The following is an 18641-nucleotide window of genomic DNA, read 5'->3' as shown; positions in this document are numbered from 1 at the left end:
TTAGTTATCTATTTTATGCATAGTAGTGTTTATATGTCAGTCCCAATCTCCCTCTTCCTCCCACTTCCCCTTCCCCCCTTGGTAACCATAAGTTTGTTCTCTACATCTGTGACTCTATTTCTGCTTCACAAATAAGTTCACCTGTACCATTTTTTTATATTCCACATACAAGCGATAATTTGATTTTCTCTTTCTGACTTCCTTCACTCTGTATGACAATCTCTAGGTCCATCCACATCTCTGCAAATTGTGCCATAGTAATTTAAAATAGATACTTTTTGAACAATCGAACTATGCTGTGTGAAGTAAATAGTAAACATTTCCCTTCAGTCTTCCTTCTCTTACCCAAATTTCACCCAGCAACCACTCCCCAGAAGTATAGCACTATTACGTTTTAAAATATGTTTTATGAGCATATATAATCCTATAATCATATTATTCCAAACAAATGGAATCATGCCACACACAATGAATTACTGTGTTTTTTATTTGTTTGTTTCCATTTTTTACTTACTGTGGGCATCCTTTCCATATTTAGAACTAATTCTCTTTGATGGCTATGTAGTATTCCATTGTATGAAATTTACTATAATTTTTCTACTGAGCATACTATTTTTCTACATTTGGGTTGTCTCTAGGCTTTCTCTCCTACAAATAGTGTCAAAATGAATATCCTTATACATAAATGTGTGAATATATCTAAAAGTAAATTCTAAGACTGCAATTATTGCATCAAAGGGGAATGTATTTTAAATTTTCACATTTCCCTTCAGCAGAACTTACGCAGAAATTTTAAGAATTAAGATAGTTAAATCAATGATGTTTTCCTTTATGGACTTCTGTCCTTTGTTGTTATGCTAAGAAAAAGCCTTCTGCCATCTAAGACTATAAAATATTCTCCCAAGTTTTCTTACAGTAATTTTGAGTTGTTGCTTCTGGGGGATCATAGTTTATTATTCACAGGGAATTTATCTTAACTTGTACTTTGAGATAGGGATCTAACGTTATTTTTTTTCCAAATAGCCAGTTTTCCGAAAGTCACTTACTGAGAAATGCACCATTTCATCACTCAATTTGAAATGGCAGCTTTGTTGTTCGCTTAATTCCCACTGAGTCATATTCCTGGGCTCTATTCTGTTCCATTCATCTTTTTGTCTACACTGCAGTTACTATAGTTTTATAGCGTCTTTGACAGTTTCAACAATCTTTTTTTTCCTCAAAGGTTGAATTGGAAAGATGGTCAACTTATACTATACTTGGGAAAATTAATATGTAGGAATTTTCTGTTCCTTGAAGATTTGATACAATCCATCCATAAAAATTCTGGGCCTAGTACCTTTTGTTTGGAGAAAGATTGATCATTTATAACCTTTTCAATTTCTTATATTTTCCTATGAAAGTATTCATCTCTCTTTTCATACTTAGTGACACAAAGCTGTGCAGAGCAAACTGTTGCCTTTTAAAGCTGCGAACTTGCGAATCTCTCTCTCTTTTAATTCCTAACATCATATATTTCCTTTCCGTTCTTTTTCTTGATCAAATTTACTAGGGATTTTTCTTTTAATTTTTAAGTAGTTAAGGGTTTCTTTTTTGTTATCCTATAATTGTTTCCTGTACATTTTGTACTCAAAGAATGTTATTGGAACATCTCTGATTCTTGTGGTCTTGCTCATGCATGATCAAATTTTGGAAATCATGGGCACTTGGAAAGATGTACCTTCTCTGATGGACTCAAAGTTGTGTATATGGCTGTAAAATCAAGCTTTTAATTGGTGGCTTGTATCCTCTATTTTATTATTTTTATCTCTATGACTTACTACATTTTGAGAGCAGTTTACTGTTCTCCCACTATGATTATGATTTTTCAAATTCTTTATTTCTAACAGATTTTTGTTTAATGTATTTTTATTATATTACTCTATAAATAACCTGGAATTTTAGTACAAATTATTAAATTTTCTTTCTAAGTCAATACACAGTCTCATATCTCACAGTTATTTAGAATTAACTAAACTTTTCTTACTGGTCTCTTTGCTCACTACAGATGGTTTCTTGAATTCCATATCCTCTTATTTTTTGAGTTATTTGTTTTCGTTTCTTTGTTTTTCTGGAGTAGTTCCTCAAACAACTTTTTTTTCAGGAATAATTATGTAAGTAGTATAATTTCTAAGCTTTTCTATACCTGAAAATGCCTCCCCCGCCCCACTTCATATGTGAATGAAAGTTCAACTAGGTATCTAAAAATTCTAGGGTCTTAGTTCCTTTAGAACTCTGAAAACATTGTTGCTACCAGTCTGAGTTCTCTTACTTTAGTAGGTAACTTTTTTTTTTTCTTTTGTCTAAGTTTTTTGCCTTTTGTAGTATTTTACTGATACCCTTGGAAATCAGAAATCTGACTCTGAGCCCTTTAATCTGAACATTCAAGTTTTTCATTGGTTCAGGAAAACCTTCTGCGTCTGTAATTAATTTTAGCATTGCCTCTCTTCCCTCCACTCCATTTCCTCCTGGAGTTTCCACTTTATGGAGAGAGAGTAGATCTTCCCACTCTACTCGTCTTGTCTGAGTCCTTCCTCTTGTTTTGCGTGAGTTAATCTTCTTGTGCACTGATTGGCTTTTCAAGAGTGTCCATGCTGCTATTTGTATGACTTCTATGGAGTTTTTACTCCACAAGTCATGTTTTTAATTTCTAAGATCGATCTAGTTCTCTGATTGGCTTCCCTCATAGCAGTCTACTCACATATTAAAGCACTGCCCTCTTGAATCTCACTGAGAAATAAAGCAGACTTTTTAGAAAAGCTCTCCCTCTTTCCTGAATTAATTCACTGAGATCATTTTCTTGCCTTGCTCAGCTTTGCTCCCCTCTTCCATGCTGCTGATTCACTGTATATGTCCAGTGAGTTTTAATTGTCCATTCATGTACTTAAACTCAGCAGAGGGCATATTAGAATCCTTAGGGGAGCCTTATCATAACTACACCATGGGCCCCACCTGAACTAATAAATTTGGAATGTTCCAGAGGAGGGCAGTGTTGGGTTAAGATCTTGGGACGCAGAGTCAGACACAGAGATCTGTGCCCAAACCTTGGCTCCACCTCTTGCTAGCTTACCAATTCCTGGTCCGCCTCAGCTTCTGAGGTGGTCCTCTGAGAGCTCACAGGGGTGATAGGCAGGGGCTGGAAGGAGGCACTGGACAAGCTGGGATAGAATGGTGCACCTTCTGAATCTTGAATAGCTCTGCCCATGACTCTGACCAAGTCCACTCCCTTCCTCCCATGTCCGTATTCCTGGTTCCCAGGGAGAGCACCTGCCGTCTTTATAACAGAACTCTGTCATCACACTACGGCTAGTTATATTTTTGAACCTAATTTGTATGCCTGACCCTTGCCCTCTTTACTACCCCTTCAACACCCCTCTCTCTTTCTGCTCCCTGATTTCTTCATGATTCAGAATATCACCTAAATGATACATCAAATGGTCATACACAACAGCTAGGAACTGAGGACCCTGCAGTTCTTCCAGAAAGAGCAGGGCCAACTTAAAATTGAATTCCATTCTAAATGTTCATGAGTATGTTTGATATATACGCCTCTACTACCCCCAGCGTAGTCAAGCACAGAGGAAACGCAGACACTAGTTGCCCTCAAACGGAATTTGAAATGAACCAGTGGATAATAGTGACCCCCTGCACCCTTGCTGCCTCTCCTTTTGGGGAAGCATACCTGGCAGGGGCACCTTCACCATAACCTCTTCTCCCCCCACCCCATATCCCAAATCATAATTCTTTTGAAACACTCAAAAGTAAAGTAGCTTCTCCCTCATAAAATATGTGGGGAACCTCAAACTGAGACAGTAAAAGCCCAGTTGCCATTTTAGGGTTGTGGTTCCATCCCGCCCACCCCACTCTGGGGCCCCAGTTTGTCAGCTGGCTACAGCCTGCTTTCCCATTAAAGAGAACATTTATTTAAGTCATGACAGGTTACGTTTTGGTCATTATGACTAAGCTTCTCTTCCAGTTGAGGTTGTGGACTCCATGTAAGCATGGGGGTGGGGGGAATGGAAAGTGTGCTCTGATAAGTGATAAATAAGTACGCACTTAACACTCAGTAGTTCAAGCCATACGGTGCCTGATGATGGATTCTCCATTCCTGTGACCTCATTGAATGCCACGTAACGTCCTTCAGGGGCATCCATTGTACTTTGGGTCAAATCCACGTCCAAATCAAGGCCCACGGAGCCCTCCCTGCGTGATCTCACACTACCTGCCTCCCCATGCCATCAGGCTGTTCTCTCAGTTGCTTTCACCATACTGGCCTCTTTTCTGTTTTCCAAACAGACCAACCCCTTTCCTAGCTCTGCACCTCTCAGAACCCTGCTTAGAATGTCTCTTCCCTAGTGCCTTGCATGGGGCTCCATCTCCTCCGTGGGTCCCAACTCAGAGGTCACCTCCTCCAAGAGGCTTCCCAGACCCTCCAGCTGAAGTTGCCATCCCACTCATCTCGGCAGCTACCCATCCTCATAGCCTCCTGTTTGTTTCTTTCACATGCTTGTCTGCCTCTCCAGTAGAACCTAAGTTCTGTGGTGGCAGTGACTGACCTTTTTTGTCTCAATAGCTGTGTCCCCAGCACCTAGAGCAGTGCTTTGCTCAAATATCTTTTGGATGAATGAGTAAACAATTGAATGAACTCCCACAACAGTATTGTAAGCTCTGGATATTATTTTAATCCACTTGTGGATGAGGTTCAGAAAAGCTGAATAAATTATTCCAAGTTGTATAGAACTAGTGATTCAGACTCAAGTCTTCTGGGTCTTCTGACTCCAAAAACCAACTTATATACACAAAGGCTAATGACAGCCTCAGCTAGAAACAAGTTCCTGATTGCCGAGTTTTGGGGTTCTTTCTCCACAACAGTTTTCCAGCTGTAACTCATGAATAAAAAGAGGACTGGGGAATTCTTTCTTTTTATCCTTTTATAGTTCATCGCCTCCCCTCACCCAAGTGGTAGATCTAAATTTGATATAGTGTTTATATTGGGAGTATTTGAACCCAGAATGGAGCTACACTTGTGGTTTGTCTATTTTGAGGCCAAATCACAATTCAAAAGAATTATTTCTGCCGAGAGCTGAAGGAAAAGCTCTCCAGGCGAGAGGAGGGCAGAAGCATCCTTTCCCCAAGGTAGAGCTTTGTCTGAGCAGAAAAGCTGCAGGAATTCTCCCTGACCCGCCGTGGCCCAGGAAAGGGACCTGCACTGAGAAGAGTCTGGAGCTGATGCTCTTCAAGAAAGAGGCAGGCCCAAGTGAGCCAAACGTCTTCACTCAGCTTCCTTTCGAAAGTGGACGTCTGCCAGAAGAACGCTGATCTCATAGCCCCCTCTTGTGGCCTTGAGGTGTCACTGCAGCCTCTTTCCAAGTCGTGAGAGCAGAGGCTTGCATTACAGGATCGTTCCCTTCCTTTGGCAAAGCTCTGTCCCCTGCAGGTGCTGTGAACACTCAGAGCACGCTTGGAGGAAGTTCCCCACCGTGTTCACATCTCTTTTCCCCTGAAGTCCACTATCCAAACTCAAAAAGAGGAATAGTTTCATTTTTGTCCCTAATGAGTCCAAAGGCAAAGTTATGCTCTGGAACTCAGAATCCAACTGGACATTCAGGAGACAGAGGATACCAGGAGATTTGTTCAAGGACCCTCAAATGAAAGCTAGGTCCCCTAACTTCAAGCCTCCAACTGGTGTCTGACCACTGCTAGATGGCCCCTCAGGGATTGGTTCCATGGTGCCCAGAACTGTCCACCTCCCTTCCTGTAATAGGCATGTCAGCATTTACTTGGCCTTATGTGTAACGCACAGTGAACTAGACATTGCTGACTCTACTTAATGTCCTGCCCATAAAATATATAAATGCAGATGTATTCCTGTCTTGCAGGACTATTGTGAGGATTAAGAGAGCTTATGGGGAATTCCCTGGTGGTCCAGTGGTTAGGACTCCACGCTTTCACTGTAGGGAGCATGGGTTCGATCCCTGGTCGGGGAACTAAGGATCCCACATGCTGCGTGGCACAGCCAAAAATAAATTTATTTTTTTTAAAAAGAGTTTATGGATAAAGTATCTACCACAATGCCTAGGACACAGTAGGTATTCAATAAAAAGCAGCTACTTTAAAAATTAACGCTACTTTCCTAATAGCTCTGTTTTCTTCTACCACATCTGCCTCCCTGTCCCCTGCTTCCCCCTCCCCCTCCACAATACGTATTTATTCATTCATTTTCTCTCCTCAGTTTCGTTTTCAATTTCTCTACTCTCAGTCTCTCCATTCCTTCTGAGATTCTCTGGGCGCTCACTGACCTGACTTCCCAGGAACACTTCGCTTGTTTAGAGTAACTCTTGGATTTGTCCTGGCACTCTCTGTTTCTTTAATCTGTGGTTCATAATTCCTCAGACAGTAGAAACCACTGGCGCTTCCTCTCTGCCTGAGGGCAGGTTAAAAAGTGCGTGAGCATGTGCCCTCCTCTGGTGGGTTCCTGGGAAGCCTAGACCATGACTCAGCTTGGAAATGATGAATATCCAGCCCAGCCAGTGCTCCGTGAGGGAAGGAAGCAGAGATCCGAGCTGCAGAGGCACAGGTGTGCCTTTAGGACAGCGCGGCCCGGTGGTGGTGCCGGGAGCCTGTGTTGTGTGTGGGAATCTTGCCTCCCTGGGTTTGGTGAGCTGCCCTGTGGGCCCTGCTGACTGACGGTTTCTCTCCTGCTGCAGACCCACTCCGGATACTTCTCCAGCTTGTACCCCCCTCACCAGTTTGGCCCGTTCCCGCATCATCACTCAGTAAGTGCCCACAGTTCAGCCCCATCTGCCACTCGTCCCTCTCCTGTGGCCGGTGCCGCTCAGTCGTTGGCAGACTGACCAGTGCATGCTCACGGTGTGCGTGCCGGGTCCCCTGGTTCCAGGCTGTCCTGGGAGTGACACATTGCAGGGCATCAGCACACCAGACCGCCCGGCACTCAAGGGCACTGAGCGGCCCTTCAGCATCCTGCTGGTGCTCACAGATCCCACAGGTGGCCGGAAACTGGTGCAGAGGAGCAATCAGCAGGTCAGATTAGGAGGTGGTGTTGGGCTAAAGAACAGAGCCTCCAAAGTTCTTTAATAAAGTCTAGCAAGTGGGCCGTGTCATGCCCTCAGACCCCTACAGACAAGAACAGCAAGGGCCCCTGGCGGGCTTGCCTGTGTCTCTGGGCCGTCCCCTCGCAGCCTGTTCAGGGCAGGTTTAATTACACTCTCGTTTTGAACCCAGTCCCCCTCCAGTGAAAATGCCGCTCCTGCCCACTAGGTGGGAGGGCAGCTCTCCATTCCTGCTAACAAAGTGCCTCAGGCCAGGTGTGCTTAATAGCTACTGATTCCTTGGATGAAGACGCAGGAGAAATACACATCACATTTGAACTTGACAGAAGGCCCGTGGACAGACAGCTTGCTGTGTCCAGCAAATTCAGAGCTCCCCAGGAGGAGTTTGCACTCTAGTGGTTGTGTAGTTGGTGTGGATCCTGTTCAAGTTCATCCCTCCAGCTTCCCCCCTGCAGCGCCCTAGGCCCCAGAAGAAGCCCATGCAGCATCCGGCCATTGCTCCGTTACTGCTGAGTGCCTGAAGGAGCAGCCCCAGTAGGAATGATGTCGTCTGTCTTGTCTTGTCCTGTCCTTCCAGTATCCAGAGCAGGAGATTGTGAATCTCTTCATCCCAACCCAGGCTGTGGGTGCTATCATCGGGAAGAAAGGGGCGCACATTAAACAGCTGGCCAGATTCGCCGGGGCCTCCATCAAGGTAAAGCCGCTCTTGACAGCTGCCCCTGTCCCACCCTCTTCCACCCCCATCGCCACCCCATGTCCCTTGTTCCTTCTGTCCGTCCCGGGCAATTCTTACACCATCCATAAAATCCTCCAGGACCTGGAAAGCCTGCCTTCCGGACTATTCCCATGTGCACTCATCTTTACCTCTCTCACTCCTTTTTTGTTCCACTAACAAGTGAATTAGGAAAAAATACTAGTAATACGTAAGCCAACCTGGTCCTCTTTGGGCTACCATAGTCCTCAAGATAAAGCAAAGGCTGAGGATTCTCCCAAGTGAAGGGAGTGAGCCTAAGGAGAGCGATAATTTATATTCAGCAGTTGTCAGTGCTTTGATGCTTTAGTTAGTCTCCATTTCAGAAACCTTTGAACTTTGAAACAAAGAGCTTGAATGGAAAACTCTTTGAAAGGCAGTGATGAAGCCGCAGATAAACAAAAGCCGATGACATAACCTGAGCCGCGGCCTCCCGGTTGAGGAGAGAGGTCAGGAAGGAGGGCCCCTGATTCACCCGAGTGCAGACACAGCTGCAGTTACATTCCCACCGCCTGTCTCCTGGAGCACAATGGGAAGAGTCGGCAGAGAAGCTGAAAGGGGAGGATTATTCGACCCTGGTCCCGCTCCAAGCCCAGCTATCAGCGCTGACTCACGGGCAGAATGCTGAGCACGTCCCAAGCCTCGTGAAACGCTGTCGGAAACAAGAGTTCCCGTTGTTACGTAAAATAATTTGCTGCCATGGGACAACCCGGAATTCCGAACAAGAAGTCTCATGACTTGGAGAGAAAGAATGCTTACACTTTCTCCCTAAGAAGAGCTGGAATTTCTCCCACAGCAAGTGTGCTGGAGAAAAAACAAAAACAAAACATTCTGAGTAGTGCAGAACAAGGATTGCAGTGATACCATGAAAGAATTTTATGTAGGTAAATCATTTCCCCTCTCGGTGCTCGTTTATCTCACCTGCAAAGCCCGCAGATTGGAGGAGAGCCCGAGGTGGGGGCAGACGGTGGTGGAGCACCCGGGGCCTTTGCACCCGGCAGGCTTGTTGCAGGTGAGACCCCAGCCCAGGTACTGACTGGCTGTGCTGGGCCCGCCCTCTGTGTGGGACAGGTAAGGTATGGACGACCACTGGGCTGGCTGCACCCTGAGGGCCATTCTCAGTGTCCGGTCCTGTGGTCTGAGGTGCGATGCAGCGCAAGGGACAGAATGAGACAATTTCAACTAAAAGGGACTTGAGGGATCATTTCATCAAATCCTCTCTTTTTCCCCTGAGAAAAGGGAGACTGAGAGAGGGAACGGGAGATGGCCAAGGCACGCAGGTGGCAGGACTGGCTCTTAGATAGCAGTTCTGCCGACTTGTAGGCTACAGGGCACTTCCCAGGACTAATCGCAGCAATAACGCTCCACTTACCATTGCCCATAAGGAACTAGGGCCCAGTGTTTCATTGACGTGTCAGTGGCCGCAAAGCTAAAGAATGTGAGGGCTGAGGTTGGACCGGGCTATCCTATTTTTGGTCCAATGTTTTTTCAACCTGAGTGCTATACCAGAATCATTCCAGCAAGACTTTGGGAAAGTAGAGAAGGATCAACCCCTTGGGCTTCCCCCACAGCATCCCCATAGTCCCTCTCTGTCCCAGCAGAGTTGAGTGGTGGCATGACTTCTGTGATGGGCAAAGACAGCCGGGGACAGAATGGGCTCTGGCTCTCTCCAGAGTAGTAGAGAAAAAGAGAGGAAGCCAGGGAAACCAAAGATTGGCAAGAGACATTTCCTACTTTTTAAAATCAATCTGGTTTTTGCTAGATTTCCTTTATCTTGACGGTTCTCTGACAGCATTTGTCTCTAAGGGTGATGATCTCACTAATTCCAGAGAACCACCCCCAATCCTGCTCTACCAGTCTTCAGGGGCCCCAACTAGAGGCACATTTGATGCTGCTGGGGCGGGGGGAGAGCTTTACACTGACACGTGGGAGCAGAGTGCTGGAAGGGGGTGGGCTGAGTTGGGATCGGGCGGTGCACGCAAGAGGTGTTTCAGTTACAGGCGGGAGCTGAGCCCCTGTCGCCTGCCTTTCCTGCACATCATCTGGCCGACAGCCTTCAGAATGCCACACACAATTCCTGATCCTTGTTTCAGCCCTGCTCACCCGTGATCTTGGTGGTCACCTCATCTTTCTGCATCCCATTTGCTTCAGTCATAAAGTGGAGTCCTCATTCCAGGTCCTCTCAGGGAGTTGGCCTGGGGAGTGCTATTCCAGAACTGCAGGAGCACACGTGCGGCTCTCAAGAGTTCTGGGCTGGGCTGTGAATACTAGGTAGTGGAGAGACGGGGGGCTTTCTTTCAGGATCGGAACAAGGCAACTGTGAGAACTGATGGGGTCAACGTGAATTATGAATGAGCCTTTCAGCCCTTCTTGATTTGGGTGGACAAGAGCTGGGAACCACTGTGTCCGTGCTCCTGTCACTCTCATTTACTCTTGGAAATAAGGAGCAGATTTAGTGCCACCTATGGATGTAGAAGTAGAGATGAGGGTTCCCACCAGGGATCTTAAGGGCCAGTCTGTATGCAGCCTGCTGGAGGCTCTCAGTCCCCGGGACACGTCTGTTTTTTGGCTGAAGCTGCTGCCCTGCAGTTGAAGGCTGGCAGGTGGTCAGCCCACAGCCAAGGGAAGACCCCCCCCCCCAGGAAGCTCAGTGGTCGGTGACCAGTGTCTCACGTTCATCCTCGTGCCACCAAGTAGTCAGGGCCAGATCTTCTTTGAAGGTCTCATGGACAAGGTCAGCACAGGCCTTGGGTCTGTCTTCATGGTGAAGCTGGGACAGCGACACAGGACCCTGAGGCCTGCAGGTGCAGCCTGGCTTAGGACATGTACTGAGAGAAAACTAAAACCCTGTGGAGGTGGAGGTCTTCTTGCGGGAGCCAAGACTGAGACACAGTGGTTCAGAGATGATAACTTCAGACACGCCCCGTCAGTGGTGAATCATGTTCAGCTGAACAGCTCAGTCTCGGGGTTGGGGTCTCTGGGTGGTGTGTAGGACTTTATGAGGTGCATTTGTGTACTAACCTCACTCCTGGCTCATCCCTAAGTGCCTGGTATACTTTTAGATCATTTAAAAGTAACTTTATGGGAATTCCCTGGTGGTCCAGTGGTTAGGACTCCGCGCTTCCGTTGCAGGGGGCACAAGTTCCCTGATTAGGGAACTAAGATCCCACAAGCCACGTGGCATGGCCAAAAAAATAAATAAATTTAACTTTAATTATGCTACCTTGTATTTATTTTTAAAGCTACCTTAAAAGGTTTTTGAAATAAGGCAGGGTATGCGGGGAAAAAAATATGTAAAGAGGATCTAACAAAAAGATGTTCGGTTGTTCCATCTTGAGTTCTGTTACAAAAGACGTCAGAGTCACAGAGTGAGCGCTAGGAGGTTTTGAGCTTGCCAGGTTCAACTGCCATGTTTCATCTGTGGGGAGAGGAGGGGTTTGTAGAGCGCGCACTGGAACCAGGGTGTTCTCGTGCTTGCTCTGGTGCCATCGGTTGATTTCGTGTGCTACAGAGGAGCTGGTCCTAGTCACACCTGTCACTAACGGCCCTTTCTGCAGGCTGACTCCAACTTAACTCCTCTGTGGACCAGCCCTTCCTCGCTTCTGGGCCCTCGGTGGGCTAGTGGAGCTCCTTGGTGAAAGGAGGCTGGTCACACTGCTGGTGGGGGCAGGGACAGGCAGTAAGTACTAACTTGTTTCCAACTATTCCTGGGTGGCCAGAGACCCAAATTTGATACTGGGCACTACGGTCATAATCTCCTAAGACCCAGAGTGGAAGCAGCAGGGTCAGACAAAGCACCAGGTACAAAGGTGTGAGTCTTATAATCTCTTGCTAGTGGGTGTGCCATCCTCTTAGACAAGGAGGAGGAGCTCGGGGAACAGAGCCAAGCAGTAGCATTTCCCTCTTGCTTTGTGAACTGCAGATTGCCCCAGCAGAAGGCCCAGACGTCAGTGAAAGGATGGTCATCATCACCGGCCCACCTGAAGCCCAGTTCAAGGTCAGTGCCAAGAACCCCCTCAGCCCTGTAGCCCTGGATACAGGGCAGCCTGTTAGGGAAGGCTGAGGGCCTTTAGCAGGCGCAGCTGCCCCAGAGCCAGGTTCAGGCTCTTCTTTGGAGGCCCAACCTCCATTTCCCTTCCTTCTATAGTCCCACCCACCCTGTCTTCCCCCGCTCCAGGCTGCTCCCTCTGTGTGGAGCCCTCCTTTCCCTTCTTTCCCCTGGAAAAGTGGACTCTCTGTCAATGCCCAGTTAAGATGGCATCTCTGATCCCATTGGTCGTGGTTTTGAAGATGGGGCATAAACATGGGTGTGAGGGGAAATAGCACAGTTTGTTGGAAGTGTTGGGGGTGGGGGGCGGTGCACTGTTTTAATTTTTATTTTATATTGGAGTATAGTGCACTTACAATGTTGTGTCGGTTTTAGGTGTACAGCAAAGTGATTCAGTTATACATATACATATATCCATTCTTTTTCAGATTTTTTTCCCATATAGGTTAGTACACAATATTGAGTACAGTTCCTTGTGCTATACAGTAGGTCCTTGTTGACTATTTTATATATAGTAGTGTGTATATGTTAATCCCAAACTCCTAATTTATCCCTCCCCCCCACGTTTCCCCTTTGGTAACCGTAAGTTTGTTTTCAAAGTCTGTGTCTGTTTTGTAAATAAGTTCATTTGTATCATTTAGATTCCACATATAAGTGATATCATGATATTCCTCTTTCTCTGTCTGACTGACTTCCGTTAGTATGATAATCTCTAGGTCCATCCATGTTGCTGTAGTGGTATTATTTCATTCTTTTATATGGATGAGTAATATTCAATTGTGTGTGTGTGTATATATTTATCTTTTGGTTGGAACATTTAATCCATTTACATTTAAGGTAATTATCAATATGTATGTTCTTATTGCCATTTTGCTAATTGTTTTGTATTTGTAGGTCTTTTTTCTTCCCTTCCTCTTTTTTTTCTTGTGATTTGATGACTATCTTAATGTTGTGTTTGGAATTGCTCTTTTGTGTGTGTGCGCTCCTGTTGTAGATTTTTGGTTTGTGGTTACCACAAGGTTTTGATATAGCAGTGTGTGTGTGTGTGTGTGTGTGTGTATGATTGTTTAAAGTTGCTGGTCTCTTCATTTCAAATGCATTTCCAATATCCTGCATTTGTACTCTTCTCAGGATTGCTGGTTTTGATATCACATTTGTGTGTGGATGATTTCCTACCTTTACTGTATGTTTGCCTTTTACCGGTGAGCTTTTCCATTCGTAATTTTCCTGTTTCTAGTTGTGGGCTTTTCTTTTCCACCTAGAGAAGTTCCTTTAGCATTTGTTGTAAAGCTGGTTTGGTGGTGCTGAATTCTCTTAGCTTGTGCTTGTCTGTAAAGCTTTTGCTTTCTCTGTTGAATCTGAACAAGAGCCTTGGTGGGTAGAGTATTCTTGGTTGTAGTTTTTTCCCCTTTTATCACTTTAAATATATGGTGCCACTCCCTTCTGGCCTGCAGAGTTTCTGCTGAAAAATCAGCTGATAACCTTCTGGGGATTCCCTTGTATGTTATTTGTTGCTTTTCTCTTGTTGCTTTTAATATTTTCCCTTTGTTTTTAATTTTTGTCAGTTTGATTAATATGTCTCAGCATGTTCCTCCTTGGGTTTATCCTGTATGGGATTCTCTGTGCTTCCTGGACTTCAGTGAGTGTTTCCTTTCCCATGTTAGGGAAGTTTTTGGCTATTATCTTTTCAAATATTTTCTAGGGCCATTTCTCTCTTCTCCTTCTGGAACCCCTGTAATGCAAATGTTGGAGCATTTAATGTTGCCCCAGAGGTCTCTTAAATTGTCCTCATTTCTTTTCTTTTTTCTTTATTCTGTTCTGTGGCAGTGATTTCAACCAGTCTGTCTCCCAGCTCACTTATTTATTCTTCTGCCTCATCTGTTCTGCCTTTGATTCTTTCTAGTGTATTTTTCATTTCAGTTATTGTATTGTTCATCTGTTTGTTCTTTAAATCTTTTAGCTCTTTGTTAAATATTTCTTGTATCTTCTTGGTCTGTGCCTCCATTCTTTTTCCAAGATCTTGGATTATCTTTACTATCATTATTCTGAATTCTTTTTTCAGGGGGATTGCCTATCTCTAATTCACTTAGTTGTTCTTCTGAGATTTTATCTTGTTCCTTTGTCTGGAACATATTTCTCTGCTGTCTCATTTTGTCTGACTTTCTGTGTTTGTGGTCTCCGTTCTGCAGGCTGCCAGATTGTAGTTCTTGCTTCTGGTGTCTGCCTTAACCCCTGGCTGAGGTTGGTCCAGGGGCTTGTGCAGGCTTCCTGGTGGGACGGACTTGTGCCTGCCCGTGGGAGGGTGGAGCTGGGTCTTGTCCCTCTGGTGGGCACAGCCGTGTCAAGGGGTGTGTCGAGAGGTGGCTGTGGGCTCAGGATGACTTTAGGCAGCTGTCAATGGGTGGGTCTGTATTCCCACCTTGTTGGTTGTTTGGCCTGAGGCCTGCAAGCACTGGAGCCTGCAGGCTGTTGGGTGGGGCCAGGTTTCAGTACCAAGATGGCGACCTCAGGGAGGAGGCATACTCACGCTGAGAAGTATTCCGTGGGGCCCCCGCCACCAGTGTCCTTGCCACTGCAGTGGGCCACAGCCAACCCCTGCCTCCCCAGGAGACCCTCCAAGACCCACAGGTAGGTCTGGCCCAGGCTCCTGTGGAGTCACTGCTTTGTCCTGGGTCCCAGTTCACATGAAACCTTGTGTGCACCCTCCAAGAATGGAGTCTCTGTTTCCTCTAGTCTTGCAGAGCTCTTGCACTCAAGCCCCACTGGGCTTCAAAGCCAAATGCTCTGGAGGCTCCTCCTCCAGATGCCAGACCCCCAGGCTGAGGAGCCTGGCATGGGGCTCAGAACTCTCACTCCTGTGGGAGAACCTCTACAATATAATTAGCTTCCAGTTTGTGGGTCACCCACCTGGTGGGTATGGGATTTGATTATATCGTGAAAGCACCCCTCCTGCCATCTCATTGTGGCTTCTTCTTCGTCTTTGGATGTAGAATATCTTTTTTGATAGGTTCCAGTTTTTTTTGTCAATGGTTGTTCAACAGTTAGTTGTGATTTTGGTGTTTTCGTGAGAGGTGGTGAGCTCAAGTCCTTCTATTCCACCATCTTGTCTCCCTTCCCCTGCATTGTTTTGTTATTGCCTTTTCACCCCTAGGAAAATTATAACTTGAGTTTTCTAAAAGTCAGAAACATTTATTTGTAAAAATATAATTTGTATTAAAAATATTTAAAATGTGAGAAAAAATTAACACGTGTAAATGTTCAAGAACAATAATCCTTCAACTCATGAATGGATAAACAAAATGTGGTATATCCACATATTAGGATATCATTCAGCCATGGAAAGAGTGAGATTCTGATGCATGCTATATCATGGATGAACCTAGAAAACATTACACCAAGTGAAAGAAGGCAGACACAATTGACCACATAATATATATTTCGTTTATGTGAAACATCCAGAAAAAGCAAATCCAGAGACAGAAGGGTAGTTTAGTGGTTGCCAGGGACTAGCGGAAGGGAGGAATTGGGACTGTCTGCTAACAGGTATGGGGTTTTATTTGGGGGAATGGGATGAAAATGTTCTGGATAGCAGTGGTGGTTGCACAACCTAGTGAATATACTAAAAACCACTGGAGTGTACACTTTAAAGTGCTGAATTTTAAGTTACGTAAGCTATATCTCAGTTTTTTTACAAGTTCTTTTAGGGACTTCCCCGGCGATCCAGTTGTTAAGACTCTGCACTTCCACTGCAGGGGGCACGGGTTTGATCCCTGGTTGGGGAACTAAGATCCCACATGACATGCGGTGCAGCCAATAAATAAATAAATATTTTTTTTTTAAGTTCTTTTAAAAAGAACAAAAAGCTTTTGGCTACACTGGCTCTGGAGTTAAACATCAAAGAGCAAATCCCATCAACACCACCCTTGCCTCCATCCTTTAATAACCGGAGGCCTGAACGTATCGTGGTGGGAGGAAGTTAAGAATTCCCTGAACAAATTCATTCAACCAAACATTTATAGTTGCTCAGGATACAGAAATAAGACATGTAGTTCCACCCTGACCCGATACACAGAAAGCTTCCTGTGCGATCCATGTGCAAACCTGAAGACACGGGAGTGTCTGTGCATGTCTGCAAGGTACACTCCTTGGGTGTGGCAGGCATGCACCCACTGGGTCTGAGCGAGCTGAGCAGACCCCGGGGAGCATGGGGCTGGGGCTGTACCGTTGCCTGGACTCACTGGTTCCTGTAGCAGTGCTGCTAAAGCAGGTTGACGTGTCTTGCTCTCTCAGGCCCAGGGGCGGATCTTTGGGAAACTGAAAGAAGAAAACTTCTTTAACCCCAAAGAGGAGGTGAAGCTGGAAGCCCACATCCGAGTGCCCTCCTCTACAGCTGGCCGTGTGATCGGCAAGGGTGGCAAAACCGTAAGTGTGCTCTGAGCTGGCTTTGTCTCCTGGCCTGACTTCCCTCAGACCCCCACTGACTCTTCAAGGACAAAAATGTAATTAGCATCATCCAGAGCTGACGGCCCCAAATCCACAGTGCTGAGCCAGACACCGAAACACCAGGGTCCTGGGTCCAGGAACACTGCATCTAGGCTATGTGCTGGGAAATGAAGACAGGGAGGCTGCCTCCTGCCCTGTAAACCCACACACATAGCAGCAGGAAGACGATAAGGAGAAGAGTCTCGCCCAGAGTATACAGACATACCTTGCAGATATTCTGGGTTCCGGTTCCCGACCACTGCAGTGAAGCAAGTCACAGGAATTTTTTTGGTTTCTCCCTTCACAGGTGAATGAACTGCAGAACTTAACCAGTGCAGAAGTCATTGTGCCTCGTGACCAAACGCCAGATGAAAATGAGGAAGTGATTGTCCGAATTATCGGGCATTTCTTTGCCAGCCAGGTACCTGTGCTGTGAGGGTCCAGTCTCTCCTGCTAATCTCTTTGCAAGTCTCTAAGTTCTTGGTGACCTGTCCGGTGGCCCCAGGCCGTGCACACACACCCCCACCCTGACCCCCATGCACAGATGGAACAGGACAGGGGCAACTGTTCCTTGGCTCACCACTGCTCTCCCAGGCCTGCTGGAGGAGCCTGAGGAAGGGTATAGAGCTTTGGAGTCAAGCCAGCACAGTTCAAGCCTCTGAAATGCTGAACTGCGGGCTCTCCTGTTCCCTCGTCCTCCCGCTCAGGCCTCAGTCACAGCCTTCCCCTGCTGGGAGCCATATATCAGGCAAGGGCCACCCTTGGGCCCTGAGGACCAGCCTAGGTGCCAGAATTCCACTATTATGGGTTAAACGCTCATGTCAGGAGACCCTTGTTTCTCTTTCCTCTCCTCTGCTTCACTGTGACAACCCCCATTAGGACTCAGGGCCCCACACAGCTGCTTCTCTTCCAGTCAGAAGGGCTAGTGACTCAGACTCACGTGACCTGGTTCTTTTTGATGCTTTTTTGTTGTTGGGGGAGGGGGTTGGGTTTGGGGATAGAGCAGTCCAGTCCCTGTCCCAAAGGAGCAGAGGCAGTCTAAGCCAACACTGCAGGTTTGTCTGAGCGTCAGCTTGCGCTCTCAGTGCCGTGCCTTTGCCAGGACCTGCCACGCTGCTGTGCCCTGCACCCCACCAGCACCCTTTGAGACCATGCCTGGGGCTCTCCCATCCCAGCTCTTCCAGTGTTCCGGGCGTGGGTCTCAATGTCTGGGCTCCTGTAGGCGTTCAGTCTGCAGGGTTCTCCCTGCAGTGGGAGCAGCAGGGTGGGTGAGGGGACAGGTTTGGGTTCATGTGTTTTCTCCACTTGTTCAGGGTAGAGTGTCTGGCCCGTTTCTCACTTTCTCCCCATCCCATTGACCGTCCATCTTCCCTTGCCATACACCACTGTCTCTGCAGTAACTCTAGGAAGGCAGGGAGGAGGCGAAGCATTGGACGTTGGAGCATGTGTTAGCTGGGAGGGAGGATGCCGTCTGACCTCTACAGGTTCCCTAGTCACTAATGCCCTGGTTCTGCTTCCTGGGGTCCCACCCTCTTACCCTCCACCCAGCAGCCTCGGCAGGGTGGGGGGTAGGGAACTCTGCCACTTTACTTCCAGGCAGAAAAGGCCTGGAGTCAGGGCCTCAGTAGGTAGATGACACTTTTCTGAGTTTACCGCCTCCTTCCCCCAAGTCCCAGCCCTGCTTCCCCACACCCCACTGCTTGTCCTCAGAACTGGGTTCCTTTTCTCCCCTGTCCCCCTCCTCTCCCTTGCTGCAGACTGCACAGCGCAAGATCAGGGAAATTGTACAACAGGTGAAGCAGCAGGAGCAGAAATATCCTCAGGGAGTTGCCTCACAACGCAGCAAGTGAGGCTCCCACAGGCACCAGCAAACAACGGATGAATGTAGCCCTTCCAACACCTGACAGAATGAGACCAAACACAGCCAGCCAGATCGGGAGCAAACCAAAGACCATCCTGAGGAATGAGAAGTCTGCGGAGGCGCCAGGGGCTCTGCAGAGGCCCTGAGAATCCGGGGGGCCAGGGAGGAGGCGGGAGGGCAGCCGTGCCGGGGCCCGGCCTCCCAGCTCCCCCAGGGCCTCTGCAGGCTTCCCAGCCATCCACTTCACCATCCACTCGGGTCTCTCCTAACCCCACCACGCTATCCCTTCTAGTTGAACTAACATAGGTGAATGCGTTCAAATCAAAGCAAAATTCACACCCTTTTCTTTTTGTGGGAAATTGTCTCTGTACATGTATGTACATATTAGAAGGG

General features: G+C 46.8%; 1 protein-coding gene across 4 annotated transcripts in view; it reads left to right on the top strand.

The window, feature by feature from the left end:
• The window catches only part of IGF2BP2 (insulin like growth factor 2 mRNA binding protein 2), a gene marked incomplete at its 5' end in the record, with an annotated part of 158539 nt that extends 139898 nt beyond the window's left edge, over positions 1-18641 (top strand). For all 4 annotated transcript variants that reach the window (XM_082654348.1, XM_082654347.1, XM_082654345.1 and 1 more), the window contains 6 exons: positions 6744-6812; positions 7684-7800; positions 11780-11854; positions 16196-16327; positions 16695-16808; positions 18145-18641. In XM_082654348.1, the coding sequence (XP_082510474.1) occupies positions 6744-6812; positions 7684-7800; positions 11780-11854; positions 16196-16327; positions 16695-16808; positions 18145-18237 (600 nt within the window). In that variant the 3' untranslated portion in view covers positions 18238-18641. The remainder of the gene's footprint in view (positions 1-6743; positions 6813-7683; positions 7801-11779; positions 11855-16195; positions 16328-16694; positions 16809-18144) is intronic.

Source organism: Grampus griseus (assembly GCF_964374135.1).
Source record: "Grampus griseus genome assembly, chromosome: 5".
Taxonomy (NCBI): Eukaryota; Metazoa; Chordata; class Mammalia; order Artiodactyla; family Delphinidae; genus Grampus; species Grampus griseus.
The sequence above is the reverse complement of the archived record's forward strand: the minus strand, read 5'-3'. Positions and strand labels throughout refer to the sequence as shown.